Source organism: Thunnus maccoyii, chromosome 6 (assembly GCF_910596095.1).
Source record: "Thunnus maccoyii chromosome 6, fThuMac1.1, whole genome shotgun sequence".
In the NCBI taxonomy this organism is placed as follows: Eukaryota; Metazoa; Chordata; class Actinopteri; order Scombriformes; family Scombridae; genus Thunnus; species Thunnus maccoyii.
The window spans coordinates 29762748-29780935 of NC_056538.1; the positions used below are offsets into that span (position 1 = coordinate 29762748).

The 18188-nt window shown below is 40.9% G+C and overlaps 1 protein-coding gene across 2 annotated transcripts; it reads right to left on the bottom strand.

The window, feature by feature from the left end:
* Positions 1–6312: 6312 nt before the first annotated feature.
* bbc3 (BCL2 binding component 3) lies at positions 6313–17818 on the bottom strand. Of its 2 annotated transcripts, none has more exons than XM_042415437.1 (4): positions 17509–17818; positions 14759–15176; positions 10215–10423; positions 6313–7895 (listed from the first exon to the last, which is right to left on the bottom strand). In XM_042415437.1, exons 2-4 carry the CDS (start codon positions 15162–15164, stop codon positions 7800–7802), a joined length of 711 nt encoding a protein of 236 aa, XP_042271371.1. In that variant the 5' UTR covers positions 15165–15176; positions 17509–17818; the 3' UTR covers positions 6313–7799. The 2 variants fall into 2 exon arrangements, with proteins under 2 accessions (XP_042271371.1, XP_042271372.1); XM_042415438.1 differs by lacking the exon at positions 17509–17818 and adding an exon at positions 16439–16613.
* Between the last annotated feature and the right edge of the window lie 370 nt (positions 17819–18188).

Consider the following 18188-nt stretch of genomic DNA (forward strand, 5'->3'; position numbering starts at 1 on the left):
ATGCAGCAGTAGAATAATAGGAAGAGGCGGAGGCAGACATTCAAATGAGCCTCAAGACAAACTCAGAACATTTCCTATCCTATTCCTCCCAAATAAGGCAACAACAACAACAGAGAGAGAGAGAGAGAGAGAGAGGGTGTGTGTGTTGTGTGTGTTGTGTGGGGGTGGGGGGGGGGGGGGGAGACCAGCAGCAGCAGCAGCAGCAGCAGCAGTAGTAGTAGTAGTAGTAGTCCTGTGGCTGACCTCAGCCCTTGAACGTGTCGGGTGGTTGAACCCGTTTAACCCGACAGACCTGTGAAACCTGAACTTGTGAGATGAATCTTAGATGGAAAAAATGAGACTTATTTTGATGCAGTTTTAAAGGTCTTGAAGTGCTGACTGCTGTTGTTGTTGTTGTTGTTGTTGTTTTATGTTGTTGTATGTTGTATGTTGTTATCTGCAGGAACAGCAGATCAGTGCAGCTGCTGATTCACTCTGCTGTTTACCAAAGAAAAAAAATGCATTTAAATCAAAATACAACTAAAATAAAAATAGCTTCAGTTTCCTAGCACCAGCATGTATTTGAGACTGTTCTGCTGATTTTGCATTACTGGTTATCTCATCAAAACTTTAATCAGCAACACACTTCAAGTCATGTAAATATGATTTGGTAACAGGTTTTACTGTAAGAAGATGAAGAAGGGAGTTGTTGCCTCCTACTTAACATTTTAGGATTGACTATTTGTCACTTTTTTTAAGTAGGAGGCCAACACTGATGCTTTTGTAATGAAAGTACGTCAAACATGTTTTTGTTTTTTGTTTTTCGTGGTGACAAAGGTTGAGTTAAAAGTCAAAATTCTGACTTTATTCTCACAAATCTGACTTTAAACTCATGACTCAAATATATTTTTCACATGTGGCCCTAATCCTCCAACATAGAAACTGCAGAACACATGTTGCATTCAAGCAGTTTGACATCAGGTTGCAACAGTCAATCTATCAAATAATGTTGATATATATAAATATAATGATTTTTATTCCCACACTTGGACTTTGATGCTTTCAGCTGCTGTTGTCGGACATAAAATGTCACTTTTTTTTTTTTTATTAAGATGGGAAAGGGGTTCACTGCAAGTTCAATCATCAAGACATCTGTGTGGAAAATAACACCCGTAACAACATATGGAATAAAACATTTATATATTTCTGAGTGGCTGCCATGTTTGCAGCCGATTGCATGATCGCTGCACCAAAAACAAGCAGCGCCTTGAAATGAAACCAGAGGAGTGATTAGGCAGTGCCGGGTGCCACTGCTCTTTTCCTGGGATTAGGAAAGGAGATTAATTATAGAACGTCCCTTTAAGCCCATTCTGCCCTTTTAATTAAACCTAAACTCTTATCTCCCAACACACACACAGTCATTCCCACTCTTTACACACTCAAGACTTCATGCTGACTCTAACATACTTTATCGGTTTCTCTCCATTTCCCTTTTCATCTTGTTTCTCTCATTTTTCTCTCTCATACAAACACACACACACACACACACACATACTGTTAAATCCCAGGTCTGCGCCCCTGCTGTGTGGACACTCTCTGTTATGGCCTCCACTTGGCAGCAAAGAACAAGCGCCTATTGCTGCAACCAATCAGATCTCTGATTTTGCATTGCGAGCGACGCGATTGGCTCGTCCCGCAGATGAGTGTGAGTGAGGATATCTCTTCCCGATGCTGCCTGTTGACTCAGTAACAGACAAGTGTGTGTGTGTGTGTGTGTCGGCTCGCCAGGAGGTCCGTCCGTCCGTCCTCCCCCCCTCACGGACTGACAACAACTAAATGTTGATTTTGTTTATTATGTGTAAAAACAACAATAAATCTATTCCTTAACGAACAGATAAGTTGCAATAATGACTCATTACAGTTGTTAAGAGGGATAATAGCTCATATTAACCTGTTCAACAGCTGTTGCTTTGAATTATTGGATGTCAGGAGCCATTTTGGGGGTTTTTTTATGTAGTGAGAGGCAGAAATCCTGAGTTCAGTTGCATTTTATGCTTTTGTTAGATGATGACAGTAGAGAGATGGGGAATGACACACAACAAAAGGTCCCAGCCGGGGCGTGAACCAGGGTCATTGAGTTTATGGTCGGTGCCTTAATCCCTAGGCCACCATGGAGCTACTAAATGTAGGTTTAATTCAGACAATTCATATCCTGAAAACACGTCGGTTCCTGGCTGTCAGAGGACTTTTCTCCAGGAAAGACTTTATAAACCCTTCTAAACAGTACCGTCAGTGTTATTTTGGCCACAAGTAGCACAAAACAGACATTTAATTATATCGTAATAACCCCAATTATTCCTCACACTCACTAATCAAATACTCACAAAAGCTGTTTTTGGTCTGTCATCACATATTAATGCTGTCAAGACAATATTTTATCTGTCATTCTTCATTTTCAAACACACATTATCAGTTATGCACTTGCAGCTTTTTGCATTTTTCCTTTTTTTTTTTTTTTAATGAATTGTCAAATTCTACAAAAACAAACCAGATGATAAGTACAGAAATTCAGGTCTCCTGGTCCCTTGATGGTGTCATTGCTGTCGTATTACAGTCATGTGATGATGTGTATCTCTAAATTTGCTTGTAATGTGTGTTAGTGAACGACACACTATGAGGGTTATTTAAGGTCTCTTCAAAAGCATCAAAACATGAGCTGATCTAAGTATTTTGATGCATGTCTTGGACCAGATTGCCATGTCGACCATCGTTGTAAACAATTGTGGTGTGTGTGTGTGTGTGTGTGAGAGAGAGAGAGAGCGAGCAAGGAGGGTCTTGACCTCATGTCTAATCTGTGGTGCTCTCCAGATGTGACGCAGACCACAGTAGTGTCTGTCCATCCGCTGTCACGCATGGCCAGAGGTCTACTGCCTCCCCCCTTCCCCAGAGGCACTAACATCTGTTAACATCTGTTGAACCTGATCCAAATAACTGCTGCTGTCCACGCCCGTTCCACCACAGCAGCGCCCTCCCAAAATGTCCACAGTGTTAACTGGTGACAGAAAACTGAAGATACAGATACTTAGAACTGGCCGCCCAGTTTGACATCTGGGCTTCTGGGGAACATCTGTATAAATATCAGGTAGAATGTAAACACAAGCTAACACAGACTCATTATTAGCAAATTACTTCTTTAAGCAATTGTTCACCCCTAAAGTACAAATAAGTCATCATCTACTGGTTCCTATGTAGGATTTTGGATCCTTTACTAATTAATAAAGTAATTAATTTAACCAGAAAGTATCTTTTATAAGTGAGATCTTCCCAGAAAGGGAAGCAAACAAAGTCTTTTGGGACGTCATGAGTTAATTTGTAGGATTACAACATACATGTTTCTACCGAACAGATGTTCCTCAGAAAATATAAACCATGTTTCCTTGTGAAACTCCTTCTCTCTATAGTTCCTCCTCAAACCACTTAAAGTTATCATGTTTATCTTTTTACAGCCCCAAAACCATTTTTATTAGTGATGTTGTGTTACAGATGTGTAAAAACTGTTAAATTTTAAGTAATTGGCCACTTAATTGAAGATATTCAGTTCCTGAACTGTGGGATTAGACGACAAAACTACTAAATTCCCTTTTAGAAATACAAGCTAACATAGACTAATTCATTATTAGCAAATTACTCCAAATGTTCACCCCTAAAGTACAAATAAGTCATCATCTACCAGGAAGTATCTTTTATAAGTGAGATCTGCCCAGAAAGGCCGCGTAGAGTAGTTTTCAGGGACAAACAAAGTCTTTTGGGACGTCATGAGTTAATTTGTAAGATTACAACATACATATTTCTACCGAACAGATGTTCCTCAGAAAATATAAACCATGTTTCCTTGTGAAACTCCTTCTCTTTATAGTTCCTCCTCAAACCACTTAGTTATCATTTTACAGCCCCAAAACCATTTTTATTAGTGCTGTTGTGTTACAGATGTGTAAAAACTGATCATTTTAATTAATCGGCCACTTAATTGAAGATATTCAGTTCCTGAACTGTGGGATTAAAAGATAAAACTACTAAATTCTCCTTTAGAAAAACAAGCTAACATAGACTAATTCATTATTAGCAAATTACTCCAATTGTTCACCCCTAAAGTACAAATAAGTCATCATCTACTCATGTGGTTCACATTGTAGGGTTTTACAATTTACTAATTAATCAAGTAATTAATTCAACCAGGAAGTATCTTTTATAAGTGAGATCTGCCCAGAAAGGCCACGTAGAGTAGTTTTCAAGGTCAAACAGTCTTTTGGGAGGTCATGAGTTAATTTGCAAGATTACAACATACACGTTTCTACCGAACAGATGTTACTCAGAAATTATTGACCATGTTTCCTTGTGAAACTCTTTATAGTTCCTCCTCAAACCACTTAAAGTTATCATGTTTATCTTTGTACAACCCCAAAACCATTTATCTTAAGGCTGTTGTGTTACAGATGTGTAAAAACTGTTAAATTTTAATTAATTGTCCACTTAATTGAAGATATTCAGTTCCTGAACTGTGGGATTAAATGATAAAACTACTAAATTCTCTTTTAGAAACATAAACCAACATTAAAGATTGATTTTTCCTCAGAATAAAATGTAATTACATGTTAATTACATGAAGCATTATGTGATAACACAGACAAAAATAGTAAATAAGCTCTAAAAACTTTAATCCTTCATAATTTATCATACAAAATGTAATTTTAGTTATTGTAATATGAATTATAATGTAATTAGTTGTACATTCATACAATATTACAGCAGATGTTAGAAATAAAACACCTAACAAGAGAATAACAGTTCTGCTTATCTTTATTGTATAAAAAAGAAAAAAAAAAGTACAAAATTCATGTAGAAAGTTTACAATAGAAAAAAGTTGAAAAACAGCAAATTTACACTGCATGAGACTGACACTGAGCGTCGTTTGTAGGAAGGAGGTGAGCCCTGAACCAGGAAGTGCACTCGTGTCGAGAAAAAAAAACAACCGGGAAGAGAACAACTGCGAGAGGTCGGGTTGATTCTTAACACCTGTTAGCATTACTATGTGATGACAGCAAACATGGCTAAAAAAGCACGGCTAGCAAATATACAAAAACGGTTGTCAAACATTTTGTCTGCCGCCAAATCTAAAAATATGAATATACAAACAGTAAACGAGCGTCTACCGTGCTAGCAGTAGTTTGTTCTTCGTGTCCTGCTTAGCCCCACGTTAGCTGTGCATGTACAGGCTGTGCTATCATTATGACTTTATATATCAAGGCTTTCAAATATGTTTAAAAAACAAAACAAAACAATGCCCTGTGCTTAAAAACATACAAAACAGTGTAGCAGAGGCCAAGTGTGAGTGGTATAATGCATTACGGCAAAACAACATCTGACAAAATGTGTTATATGCCAAAACCTTTTCAAAGCCGGTCGCATCCCTGTCGAGTCTTTGAGGCATTTTAAATGATAGGTCAGTCAAATGCTTTCTGAAATAAAAGTTGAAATACTCCCTTAAGTGGACACTTAAATCCAAAGTACATTACAGTACATAAATGTGTATTTTTAGCACACAGGCCTACACGGCTTTGCAATTAAATTTAGATTAGTGAAATGTGTGTTCAGTAAGTTTACTCTGTTCAACAAACATTTAAGTATTGCCAACAGTCTGTGATGCTTTGATTTCTTTCTTTTTTGTGTGATTTATGTAAAGAGCATAAAAAAGGAGGATTTTTTTTGTACTTTTTCCATCTTATCTGATACACTTGGAAAGCCAATACATCACTTTCAGTTTCTGAAGTTGAGCTTATGCTGGTTGAGCTTTATGATCAAAGACAAAGCCAACAAAATAAAAGTTTCTAAATGTATTTAAAGAGAACATCAGTCAGGTTGTTAATAATAATAATAATAATAGGACCGTTGCTTTAAAGCGGAGTACCATTTTAAATGATCGAATCTGTTTATTTTATATCGAGCAGTGAGGTTTTTAATGTTTTTTCAAAGTGATGTATCTGCTTTCAGTGTGTAAATTGATGCCTTTAACCTTCAATCTTATTCAATATGTTTTAACAGTTAAAACTTAAGTACAGCTTGGAATCAGGAATGTAAGGAAAAAAAATAAATTAAACATTATATATATATATAAAAAAAAAAGTTTTCAAGGAGCCAAAGAACCAGCTACAGAAAGGCTACTTTCCGAAATAAATTATGCTCTTCATACGAGCAATTAACATTTTGTCCCAAACTACAAGGAGAGTAAATTACACAACCGAGGGGGTCATTTTTTTTTTTTTTTACAAAACATCATCAAATACTTTTCAACAATTAAAAAGATCCAAATCGTGTATATTTTTTCTTTAACCTCTAGGAATCATCTCAAATCCACTGGATTTAATTTCTAACTCGCTCTGCTGTCGCCGACGGCCGCTCAGAAAAACATAAAAAAACAACAACACATCTCCCAAACACAGAGAACTCCTCGCTCTGATAAATACTTCTTAAGTCCATCAAAAAAATTTTGATTAATTAGATTTATCTTCCAAAAAAAAAAAAAAAAAAAGAATATTTACAAAAGGTCAAGTAACTATAAACACTGTCGACACTGCCAGCTCAACACTGGCAGTATGAACGGCGTGCAGGAATGTACAGTGGCGATTCCCTGTGTGTTTGTGCACGTGTGTGTGTGTGTGTGTGTGTGCTTGGCGGACATTAAGATATGTGTGTGGTGTTAAATGACCTTAAGCCATGCTGAAGCTGGGACTTGTGGATGTTATGCAAATGAGTTTAGTGACTGCAAACAAAGCACTTAAAGAGGGTGTGTGTGTGTGTATTGCTTTAACGTGTGTTTGTGTGCAGCTGATTGATCTTGTGTGTCGGAGAGATTGGACCTCAACGGAGCGCTGAGCGGAAAAAAGGCACGTCGTATGAATGAAATGAAATGAAGCGGGTTTCAGATTTTGGGAGAGAAGTTCAGTCACTGTGCTTTGCTCTAAATAGTGGAATAACACCCAACGTATCCCTGCCATGCAACCACAGCGTCCAGATTCACAGTTTACAAGAACGGGGATGCAAAAATAAAGACGCGATAGTGAGACGCACACGTCAGACGAGGGTCAAACCGTGTCTGCGATCATCCTCTAAATTAGTTTTAACCATCTCAGAGTCTCAGAAAGTGTCAGCAGAAGAAGATATGTTGATGGACAGAACATTTTAAATATTCAACGGGAGGAAAAAATTCCAGTTTTTTAAAGAAATTTCTGTATTTTCCAAATTGAGAAAAGTTTTTGCAATCAAGCTATCTGATTGACCCAGGTCTGTCATGCGTGTGTAAACAAACACACACACACTCACACAGTGACTCATATACACTCGCTCCTGCTACGTGAATGAGCCGACCCCCGAGACGTTGACGTAGACAGCAAAAGCAAATTAATTTAAACAAAATATACACGTAGGGAACATGGCCGTCAGTCCGTAAGCTGCCGTCTGTACCAGCAGACTGACGGACGGACTGACAGACAGGCAGGTAGGGTCCAGTTTTCCGCAGACAGACAGCCGGCGCCGACACCATCCAGCTGCAGATTTCAACTTCCCAAAGCCTTTGTTCAAGAAAACGTTTGATTTCAGGCCACATTAGTCCTCCGCGTTTCCAGAGGACGACAGTGCAGCAACCAGTCGGGGTTGTTCCGTTTTCACCGGCCGCAGTAGTACGGTGGCCGGCGGCCGAGAGTCCTGAATGTAAAAAAAAAAAAAGTCGCCATTGTAACCAGTGCTTTTGCGAGTGCGACGGCCGTCTACGTGAGCCTGTAGAGAGTGCTGAGAGTCTGGTCGATGAAGTTGAGGAGGCCTCGCCAGACGTCCCTCCAGTCCTGCCAGTGAGGGCCGGCGTGCTGAGAGAGAGAGAAACACTTTTAGTATTCAATATCTGACCTTTATAGACCAACAAAGATGCAAAAAAATGCGCATTTATTGACTCGTGACCTACAAAAAAGCTCATAAAATACAATAACTGCAGCTGGAAGTCGGTGTTTCCTCCTATTGTTCCCATTTACATGTGTAGTAGCAGCTAAAAGAGATGATTAATAATCCAATTTTCCAAAGGGACTGAAGATGACTGAGATATCTACACAAATCTAACTATTCAAAGTTTGTGATTGTTGTAAAAATGCTTTAAATAATCTTTTAATAATTTAAAACAGTGTGGTTGCAGATTTGAAGCGTCTGAGCTGCTGCAGCAAATATGAACAACTGAATAATAATCACCTGCGTGGAAATATTCTCATAAAGACAGAGAGGACTTAGCAGGCAAAAGCGTGACAAGTAAGTATTTATAGGGAGAGAATAAGACAGCAGAAGGATGTAGAGAGAGAGAGAGAGAGTATGGGCTGGAATTACAGCCTCCAACATGCTTATAAACAAGTGTGTGTGTGTGTGTGTTCGCGTTGAGGATGCCGCTCTGAACTGTCTGAACCTCACGTGCCTGCGGTTAACCCTCCCTCCCTCTCCCTCTCTCTCCATCACAATCACCATCCCTCCTTCTCTCATTTCCTCCCTCCTTCATTCCTTTTGTTTCAAACTGCTTGTTTAGAAAAAGTGCTTCGACTGTGCTTTTTTGGCCCGGCTGCTGGGTTGTAAACAACACACGCACACGTGCACATGCACATGCACATGCACACACATGCACGCACAATTTTTCCCAGTTCCCCTTCCAGAATAAAGTATCTGTCTGTCAACGCACGCACAGATACAGAGCAGACAGACGGTTCAGTGAGAGCAGCAACCCTAGAAACCTGCTACACGTCTTCAAAAGGGGGGCTGTTACACCCTCATCAAGTGTGTGTGTGTGTGTGTGTGTGTGTGTGTGTGTGTGTATGTGTGTGTGCAATCCATGTCTGAGTGAGAGCAGAGGGCAGGTGACATCATCTTTGTTTATGTGCATAAGGCGGGATGGAGAGAGAGAGAGAGAGAGAGAGCAGTGGGGAAGTATGTGTGTGTGTGTGTGTGTGTGTGTGTGTGTGTGCATGTGTGTGTGGTGGGTTGGTGGGGGAGGGAGGGTTGCTGCCAACTCCTCACGCGATCTAGAGCACACAGGGAGGGAGGGGGCGAGAGAGGGCGAGATAAAGAAATAACAATAAAAAAGAAACACATAAGACAGCTGCGGAGAATAAATACTGTAGATTCATCTTTAACCGGAGGGCATAAGCGAGTTTAGTTTGTTTTTAGGGAAAGTAATTATATTTTGCATGGTTTTTTTTAACACTTCCGTACTCATAAAGGTATCAAATGCATGCTGTAACAGAAGATGATGAAGAGAGCGGAGCAAAAGGGACGAGGAAGGAGAGAAATTGGGATTAGAGGGAGATCAAACGGGGTTATTCTTGTCGTAATGAAGTGTGTAAAAGTACCGTATTTCGCTATTTCTCAAGAGAGAAGATAGAAAGGAGAAAGAAATGAGAAGAGGGAGACAGAAACACCGTGTGATATGAAATAAAGAAGAAAGCAAAAATATTAAAGAGAGAAAGAGAAGAAAGTGAAATAATAAAGTGATCCAGAGAGAGAGAGAGAGAGAATAATTGACTCACAGCACACAGATGACATTGATTGACTCTCTCTCTCTCACACACACAAAAAAGTATTGATCTGTCTTCTCTACTGCCTCACACACACACACACACACACACACACACACACACACACACACACACACGAGTGTAATTACGCATGAATGCAAATTAACATGCTCATCCATCCAAGAACACGCTGCACTGATAAGATAGTTGTGCGTGCGTGTGTGCTTGTGTGTGACAGACAGAGAGAGAGAGAGAGAGAGAGAGAGGGAGGGAAAATCAATGTGACTGCGCCGCGGTCAACGACACAGAGAACACGTCCTCAGTTCAACTCAGGTTGGAGGGAAAACACTCGACGACCTGTGCAGACTCACTGTGAAACTGTTGTAAACGAATGATTTTCCAGTTGTTTCGGTGCATGAAAACTAACTCGGCCTCATGCAAAAGTGGAAGAAAGACATCAAAAGTGGGATTTAAGCTAAGCAATCGGGTCTTTTTCGGTCAGTTTCACTCCTCTCCATATGAATTCATGTTTTGTTGCAATCATGCATGTCTCTCCCCTCTCCCCCCCCCCCCCCCCTCAAAAAAAACAACTTCAACACACTATGAATCACACATGGAAGTCCCCGCCCCTCCTCTTACCGCTCTCCGGAGGACTGTGGTGTTAAATTCGTCCCCGATGACCCTCAGCTGGTCGGCCAGTCTCCTGACCTCCAGCTCCTGCTGCTCCGCCTCTCCCCCGGTGGCTCCGTGATGCTGTGAAGCCCAGGATTGGTGCTCATTCTGGGGCAGCAGGTCAGGCAAAGGTCCCCGCTGTCTGGAGGCCTCCTGGTGCTCTTCTCTGTCCGAATCTGCAGCAGAAAAGCAAAAGAAATTCAGGAAATATGATACTAACAAATAAAAGACAAACATGCATTTCTCCAACTCTCCCATTTTATTTTATTTACCATTGTTCTTTTTCATGCTCTGACTCTCTCTGTCTCTCTCTCTTGAGCAGAGACGTTCACGCATGAAGAGACAGAAGTGCTTTATTGGCTACGCTGAGCCTCTGGTTATGCTTAATTGATTCTCAGCGAGCAGCGTACATTAATAGCTTCTTTACACACTGATGTAGACAGTTCAAGTCAGGGGGATGTACATACACACACACACACACACACACATAGTAACACATGAACACATGGGCAGGGCGGACGGGCCAAGCTGCCAAGCAACAGAGACGTGATTAGACATTCCAGCACATACCCGAATACACACACACACACACATCATACACGCTCGTCCCAGAAATCTTTACTCGCTCCGGCTCTCAACGTGACTTTATAGGGAATTTTTGGCGTGAAATAATAATTTAAAGTTAAAATATTTTGCTTTAATATGTGTTTTTTTCTTTTGCTTACATAAAGTCTTAAAGTTCAGCATCCCTGCAAAACACTAAAACCAATTAATGTCATAAATTTACTTTAATGACTTGACCTTTGACATTGAAAACATACAAAACACTCCAGTTTCCCAGTGGGCTTGTAACTCCCACACACACACACACACACACACACACACACACACATCTCTCGAGAAGCCGATGGGGATGACGGTGACTTATTTTCCTCTTCATGGAACTTGGGAGTGTAATCTCTTAATCTACTTAATAAGTCTGGTATGGAGAGGTACTATATGTGTTTGTTGTGTTTACTGTCTTTACGGTGTTTGTTTTAAGATAGATTAGTTTAAAATAGGAACCTTCTGTCTGGTCGTGTTAGTGTGACCAAAACAGCCTGAACACCTGCTAGAGATGACTAGAGTGACGGATCTTTCAATTTCAAACTATTTTCTATTTCAGAAAGAAAGAATTATTCATTTATTTCATTTATTATGTTAACTTTCTTGCTTACATAAATGATTACTGCAATTAATTCCCCACAGACTCAAGACAGGAAGTGATCTTCCCGTTCCTGTTCATCCTTTATTATATTGTATTAAATTGGATTTGTGCAGCTTTTAATATCACTTCTATTTAATATGAGCAGATAACCTGATCTAACCATCCTGCGACACACCTTTTAGGTTTTTTTACTTTGACCAATCGCAGCTTCTCTGTGAATCGACCCCCTGTCTCCTACACGGAGCCGAGCGCCCGCGGCAACCGCAACTCGAGTTGCCACAGAGACGGGCACCCCTGGCAACCACAGCAGCTGCTTTGCTAGGAGGATTACAACTGATCCTTAAAGATGCAGGTGACTAGACAGACAGAGAGAGAGAGAGAGAGACAGACAGAGAGACAGAGAGAGAGAGAGAAAAGAGAGAGCGGCAGAAAAGAAAAACAAACAAACGGGAAAACCCTGGCTTGTTGCCAAGGTAACTCTAAGGCAGCGCTCCTGGAGACGTCTCTATGCGATTGGCGGACAAAGCAGGGGGCCCGGCTCTGATAGGGTGGATGAGAGGAAAGGGGCGGGGCTGGGGATAAACCTGTCTGTTTGATAGGCTGACAAGGTGACAGGGAGACCCCTGACAGAGGAGCGAGAGAGCAGGGTTGCTTTTGGTTGCTTGGTGATGGTTGTCGGGGGGGGGTTAAGGACCGAGAGATAAAGTCCTGGACTTATTTGCATCATTGTCCCTGATAGTTTCACAGTCTATCAACTATTTACAAAGATGGAGTCAGACGTTTATTGTCTGACGTGAAGAAAAATGACAAAATAAGCACTAAACTGAGATTACTGAGTCCTAAAAACAAACAACCGTTAAAATATTTCCTGAAGTCCTCGAGATAAAAGGTGACAAACACTCACATGACATGACATCATGGAGGAGAGCGGTTGTACAACACTAATTCAAGATGCAAATAAAGGTTAAAACACATCAAGATACCATCAGTCTGTGCAGGAACTCTGTCTAGTAACCTTTGTTTCAACTTTGACTTGAAGCTAGAAGGATTTAACTCCTCATTAATTAAACTTATTCTATTCCGACTACGAACTTCACCCACCTCATTAGAATAATAATAACTTCTGTGTAATATCCTAAAACCATATTTAATTGAATATGATGTGCTCTGTTCTGTGACGCGTCTCAGGCGATGGGTGACGTCTCCGTCTGACAGATAAGAGCTGCTGACGCCACCCGACATGCAGATGTAGTAAAAAACAAATATAACCGACATCAATTTCCCTCCTAATGAGGCCAGTAAACAGATACTTGCTGAGTTATTTTACTAACAACACACCTGACAAACTGACTACTTCACTAAATAAATAACTGACCAATTAACCTACAATCTGACGTTACAACCAAATAACCCGCCGACTGATAAGCAAACTCACTAAATGTCAGTCGCAAACAACCCGACACGCCGGCGGGTTTACAGTCGATCTCGATAAAGTGACAAATTTACACTGATTAGCCACATTAACTAACTCAATGACTGAATTATTAACGAACCAACTGGCTAATTACAGCTGTCTGTCTGCCTTATTGGTTAATTGACTGATTAATTAGTGGGATTCAAAGATTATCCAAAGTGTTTGATTAATTGATTAACTAGCTTGCTGAATAATTAACTAACTTACTGACTGAACAGCAAACTGACTCCCTGATTAACTGATTAGTAGACTGACTGTTGAGCCTGATTAACAAACGTATCTGAATCTGATTTCCTGACTAATAATCTTGAATAGCTGACTGAGTAGACGGCTCACAAGGAAGTAGGCTGAGAAATCTGTAGCCTGCTGCTGCTGCTGCTGATGATGACTGACTGGCTGACTGGCTTTGTGCTGCAGAGCAGGAGGAAATGCTGCAGATTGTTTCTCACTTGCAGCCAGAGTGCAGAGGACATGTCTGAACATGCCCGAGATGCACAACTGACCCACAGCTGAGAGAGAAAGAGGAGGAGGAGGAGGAGGTGGAGGAGGAGGAGGAGGAGGAGGTAGAGGAGGAAGGGGGGTAACTTATCTGTTTACATCATTACAAATCTGTCACAACACAGTGGCTCAGAGCCAAATCTAAACCCGCCTTTTCTGAAACCACCTACCTGAATTTCCCTTTCTGCAGCTTCCAGATTTCCCTCCAGGATACTGAAAGTTTATTTTGGCTTGACTCCATCCACCCCCCCACCCCCCTTATCCCCAGGGTAATAAAAGGTGCCAGAGATCTCTCTTCACTGCACTCACAAGTTTCCCTTTTTCTGACTAAACACAAGAACCAAATTTAAACAAACTAAGAAATCAATTACTTCTGCAGCCAAAGGAAATTAATCACCGGCCAGGAACAAATTACTGGAGACATACAGTAGATGTTACTATTCACAGCGGAAGGAGCACTAAAATACTAACACATCTTTTTGACAATGCACAGCCAAGAAAAAAAAGGTATAATAAAAGGGATTTTCCTGAAACTGTGGCCAATAAGAAGAAGAAAACATATCACAAGAACAAGAGAGCAGTTTTCTCATCTTCTCTGAACTAACGCCCATCATTTCCAGTCGAACTTCCTCTCCTCAGACCTCAGAAACTCTTGACAGACAGACTTTGTCTGCTGTAAAAAAAAAAAAAAAAAAAAAAAAACCAAAACAGGTTTGAGCAGTTTTACTGTCTGAGTCCTGTGATACAGCAGCGAGGTGGACTGCTGCTGGTTACCAGGCTGCTCTGCAACAAGAGAGTCACATGTATGTGTGACAGCTGTAACACGTCTCTCGTCTCCATTTCGTCATACTGAACTCCCTCCCTCCCCCTCTCTCCCTCCCCCCTCTCATCAACACTGCCCAAACAGTCTCCTGTCATGGAAATACTGCCCAGGGTGCAGCACACACACACACACACACACACACACACACGCGCGCACACACAACCGATACTCCCCTGCTAACTGATAAGTGTGATGTTTACTTAAGGGTGGAGGTCTGAAAAAGGCAAACTGTGCTGTGTGGCTGAGTCACATCTGGTGTTTTCCACCGTTTCATCAGGACCTGCATCCACTGCTTCTCATCAAGCAGACGTGCAGCATTTTTTTTTTCTCTCTCTCTTCCTGCAGAGCTGTGCACATGGCGGCAGTGAGCGTAAATCAGTGCTGGCTCTGTCGTGGCTCGTTCTGGCAGGTTAAATGATTACTGATGTTGCTCTGATACGGGACAAAAGGGGAAACTAACCAGAGTGGTTTAAGTATTTATGTGTTTTTAAGGAATAAAGTGATCCTACCTGACTGCTCTCCTGAGAAGGCACTCGGTTGAGCCGTGCCTCTGCTCCTCTCTTCTCTCTGGTTGCAAGGTGGCGAAGGAGGAGGCGTCGAGGATGGCGGGGATAAACGCTGATGAGTCCGGGGCCCGTCCTGGCCCTCTGAGTGGGGGGAAGGCATCGGGTATGGCAGGCAAAAAGGCTGCAGAGGGCGCAGATGGGGCTGGTTATGGTGGAGTTGGCGTATGCCACCGGTGCCGGTCCCAGAGCCGGGGGTGACGGTGGTGGTGGCGGTGGTGGTCGTGAGCAGGCCGGGCCATGTGTTAAAGGGGCCGGGTAGCTCCATGTGGCAGTTGCCGTGGCGAGGAAGAGGGCTGTTTCCTCCTCCTCCGGTTTCCCCGACGTGCTCGATGGTCTCTGCACGGGCCATCTCAGTAGTAGCCTGAATTACACACAGAGAAACATGCACATGTGTAAATACTCATCCTTCAGTTAGTGATAGAAAACAATGCGTTATGCACATGGTGAATGGAAAAATACTAAGAATTAAAATAACAAACATCTGGTTCTTAGCAGGATATGGATATTATAACCTCCTCCCTTCCATGTTTGAGTCACTGTATATTGAGTTGACTGTTGTGTCGTGTCATGGTTGAAAGTTCAACGAACTGTTAATTTATTAGTTTTGCTGGAAAAAATTTCACCTCCATAAATCCAAATGATCAAAGTCTCGCCCATCTTTGAACTTTCCATGACTGAATCTATAAAGTATTTCGAGTTTATCCGACTTATAAACAATAAGAAATGAGCACATACAGTTAATATGCTCCAAAAAGAAATCTGATTTTATTGCCTTCCTTTTCTATTAAGTTATTTTTCTATTTATCTATTTATTATTATTACTTTTTACCCTTTGTACCTGTCCCCATGTTGGCTGTATCAACAAGTGAAGTCATGTCCTTTATGTTATCTTTACTCCCATATGACAGCGCTTCTTCAAACTTTTTCACGTCAACACAAATTAGACCACAGACGCCCATCTGATAAGATTTGTCTTTTTAGATGTTTTATGACAGAAACTGTATGAAACCCATGACCAAAACAGTCAGACATTCTGTTTCTGTTACTAATGGATGAAATTATAGTGAGAATAAATTACTCTCCTTTTTGCTGGGGACCCCCTGAAACCTCCTCAATGACCCCTGGGGGTCCCCAGACCCCACTTTGAGAATCTCTGCTTTATGATACCCAATTGTTTTCTGTTATTGTGTTATTGTCACATATGTTGTAAGTGACGCTTTCTATAAATAAAGTGTATGGCGGGAAAAATGTCATCGTTTGTCACTAATTGTTTATGAAAATTAGAAAAAAAACACCAGAAAGCAATTTGTACACTTAAAAAAAAAAAGTATTTTACGGCATCAAACACATAAATCAACAGTTCTAATTTTAGCACAGTTGTTTTTTTTTCCTTCTGCACCAGTTTGACCCACCAACCTAGATACTGTCAGCCGCTGGGGGGCAGCAGCGGCTCCCCTTCATGAGCACGAGACTTCTGTTTGTAAACAAATCCGTGCAGCCCGAGCACGAGGAAACACACACACACACACACACGCGTAAACACACACACACACACACACATGCAAACACACACACACGCACACACACACGTAAACACACTGAAATACAGAGAGTGTATCTCGCCTTATAGTCTGCTGATAGGAAGGAAACGATGCACCTTCAGAAAACCGCATGAACGAATCCTCCCTGTAAAGTGTAATGTAATATGTAATTCTGCCACAAACACTTATTTATGGGGACAAAAATAACTAGAAAACGAGCAAAGACCAGTCAAAAAAAAAGAAAGTGTACATCGACAAGTCTTAACTTTACTTACAACTATAGTTACATATCAACAACATCAACTATTTACTGAAGATCAATGAACAAGTCTGGACTTGTCACAAAGGTGAAAAAAAAAAAACAACAACAGGAAAGGATCCAAAGACTCGCTGACAGAAAGACAAGACAGGTGTTATATAGTATTTGGTGACCCTTCAGATTAAGTGACCTGCAGTGTTGGAAGAAGTACAGATGACGAAGTTTGAGCCATTTTCAACCCATGAAATGCCGATTTTTATTTATTTATTTATTTCATTTAGATAAATTCGGTGTCAGCGTCAATATTAACGCCAGCATTAACGTGTTTCATGACAGTACAGTCATACAATTATAGTTTAGCCTACTACTCAAAAAACAGCGTGCAACACCTCTTCAAGTAAAAGTATCAAAACCACAATGTAAAAATACTTCATTACAAGTAAAAAATCCTGCATTTAAAATCCTACTTAAAGTACTAAAGTAAAAGTACTTTAAGCAAATGTAGTAAAACTTCTATACTTTCACTTCAGTAGGGTTTTAAATGCAGGTGTTTGTGCATTGTGGTGTTGATACTTTAAGGATCTTCTTCCAACGCTGCAGGTCACAGCATCTGATGGGTCACCAAATACGGTGTAACACCTGACCCGGTAAATATTAAATAAAATAAAAACCCTGCTGAAGCTTTGGGTAGGACTCCAGATCTGTCTTAAAAGAAAATGAAAATACTAATAACACACTTATAATACAATTAAACAAGCAGGACAGCAGGGTGCCGTTCAGCCAACAGCTTATATCTGACAGCTGGACAGATGATGCAACTTTGCGCTGTCATATTCACAACCATCTAAAAATCCACAGCTGGTTACAGTGTTGTTATTAATTAAAGCACTTACTGTGTTTATCTGATGATCCGTGGTGAGTCTGTCTGCGGGTCAGAAACCGACGGTAACAGGTGGACATCAGAGGGAATAAAAACGTGCCAAAAACAAGCTGTCGATGCGCCCGAAGGATCACAACAAGACGAGCAGTGAAAGTCCGGTCGGGGGAAATGTGTCATTTCATTTCAAGTTTCTCGGTTTTGATTGTCTAAATAAATATTCTCTCTGTTTTGCTGTCGCGGGTTTAACCCATGAAAACAATAATATCGATGCGCAGCCGATGAGATGTGGCGAGTAACGGAGCGATGTGTGGACTGTCCTGGATTTTCGGTTGGAGCGGACCTTCGCTAGATATATAGTGCAGCGAACATCCGGTGCGGGTTTTTCAAAATAAAAAACTCATGTGACGCTTAATTCATTCTTATAAAAATCTTGGCGTAAAATTTGACCCATTTTGACATTTGAAAGCAATAAAAACACCCTGAATCACATTCTTTAAAGCAGTAGGTCTCACACTTTTTCACATCAAGGACCCCTAAACTGAGACAAATTAGACCCCCATCTGATTAGATTTGCCTTTAGATGTTTTATTACAGAAAGTGTATGAAACCCATGACCAAAACAGTTATACATTTTGTCTGTGTTACTTATGGATGGAGTTATAGTGAAAATAAATTATTCCCCTTTTCACTGGG

Excerpts from the sequence above, each read along its gene's own strand:
- bbc3 (XM_042415437.1), bottom strand. The coding sequence starts at position 15,164 with ATGGCCCGTGCAGAGACCATCGAGCACGTCGGGGAAACCGGAGGAGGA. Across the intron at positions 10,424-14,758 it reads CTTCTCAGGAGAGCAGTCAG|ATTCGGACAGAGAAGAGCAC; the intron begins GTAGGATCACTT and ends TTTCTGCTGCAG. Across the intron at positions 7,896-10,214 it reads CCACAGTCCTCCGGAGAGCG|CACGCCGGCCCTCACTGGCA; the intron begins GTAAGAGGAGGG and ends TCTCTCTCTCAG.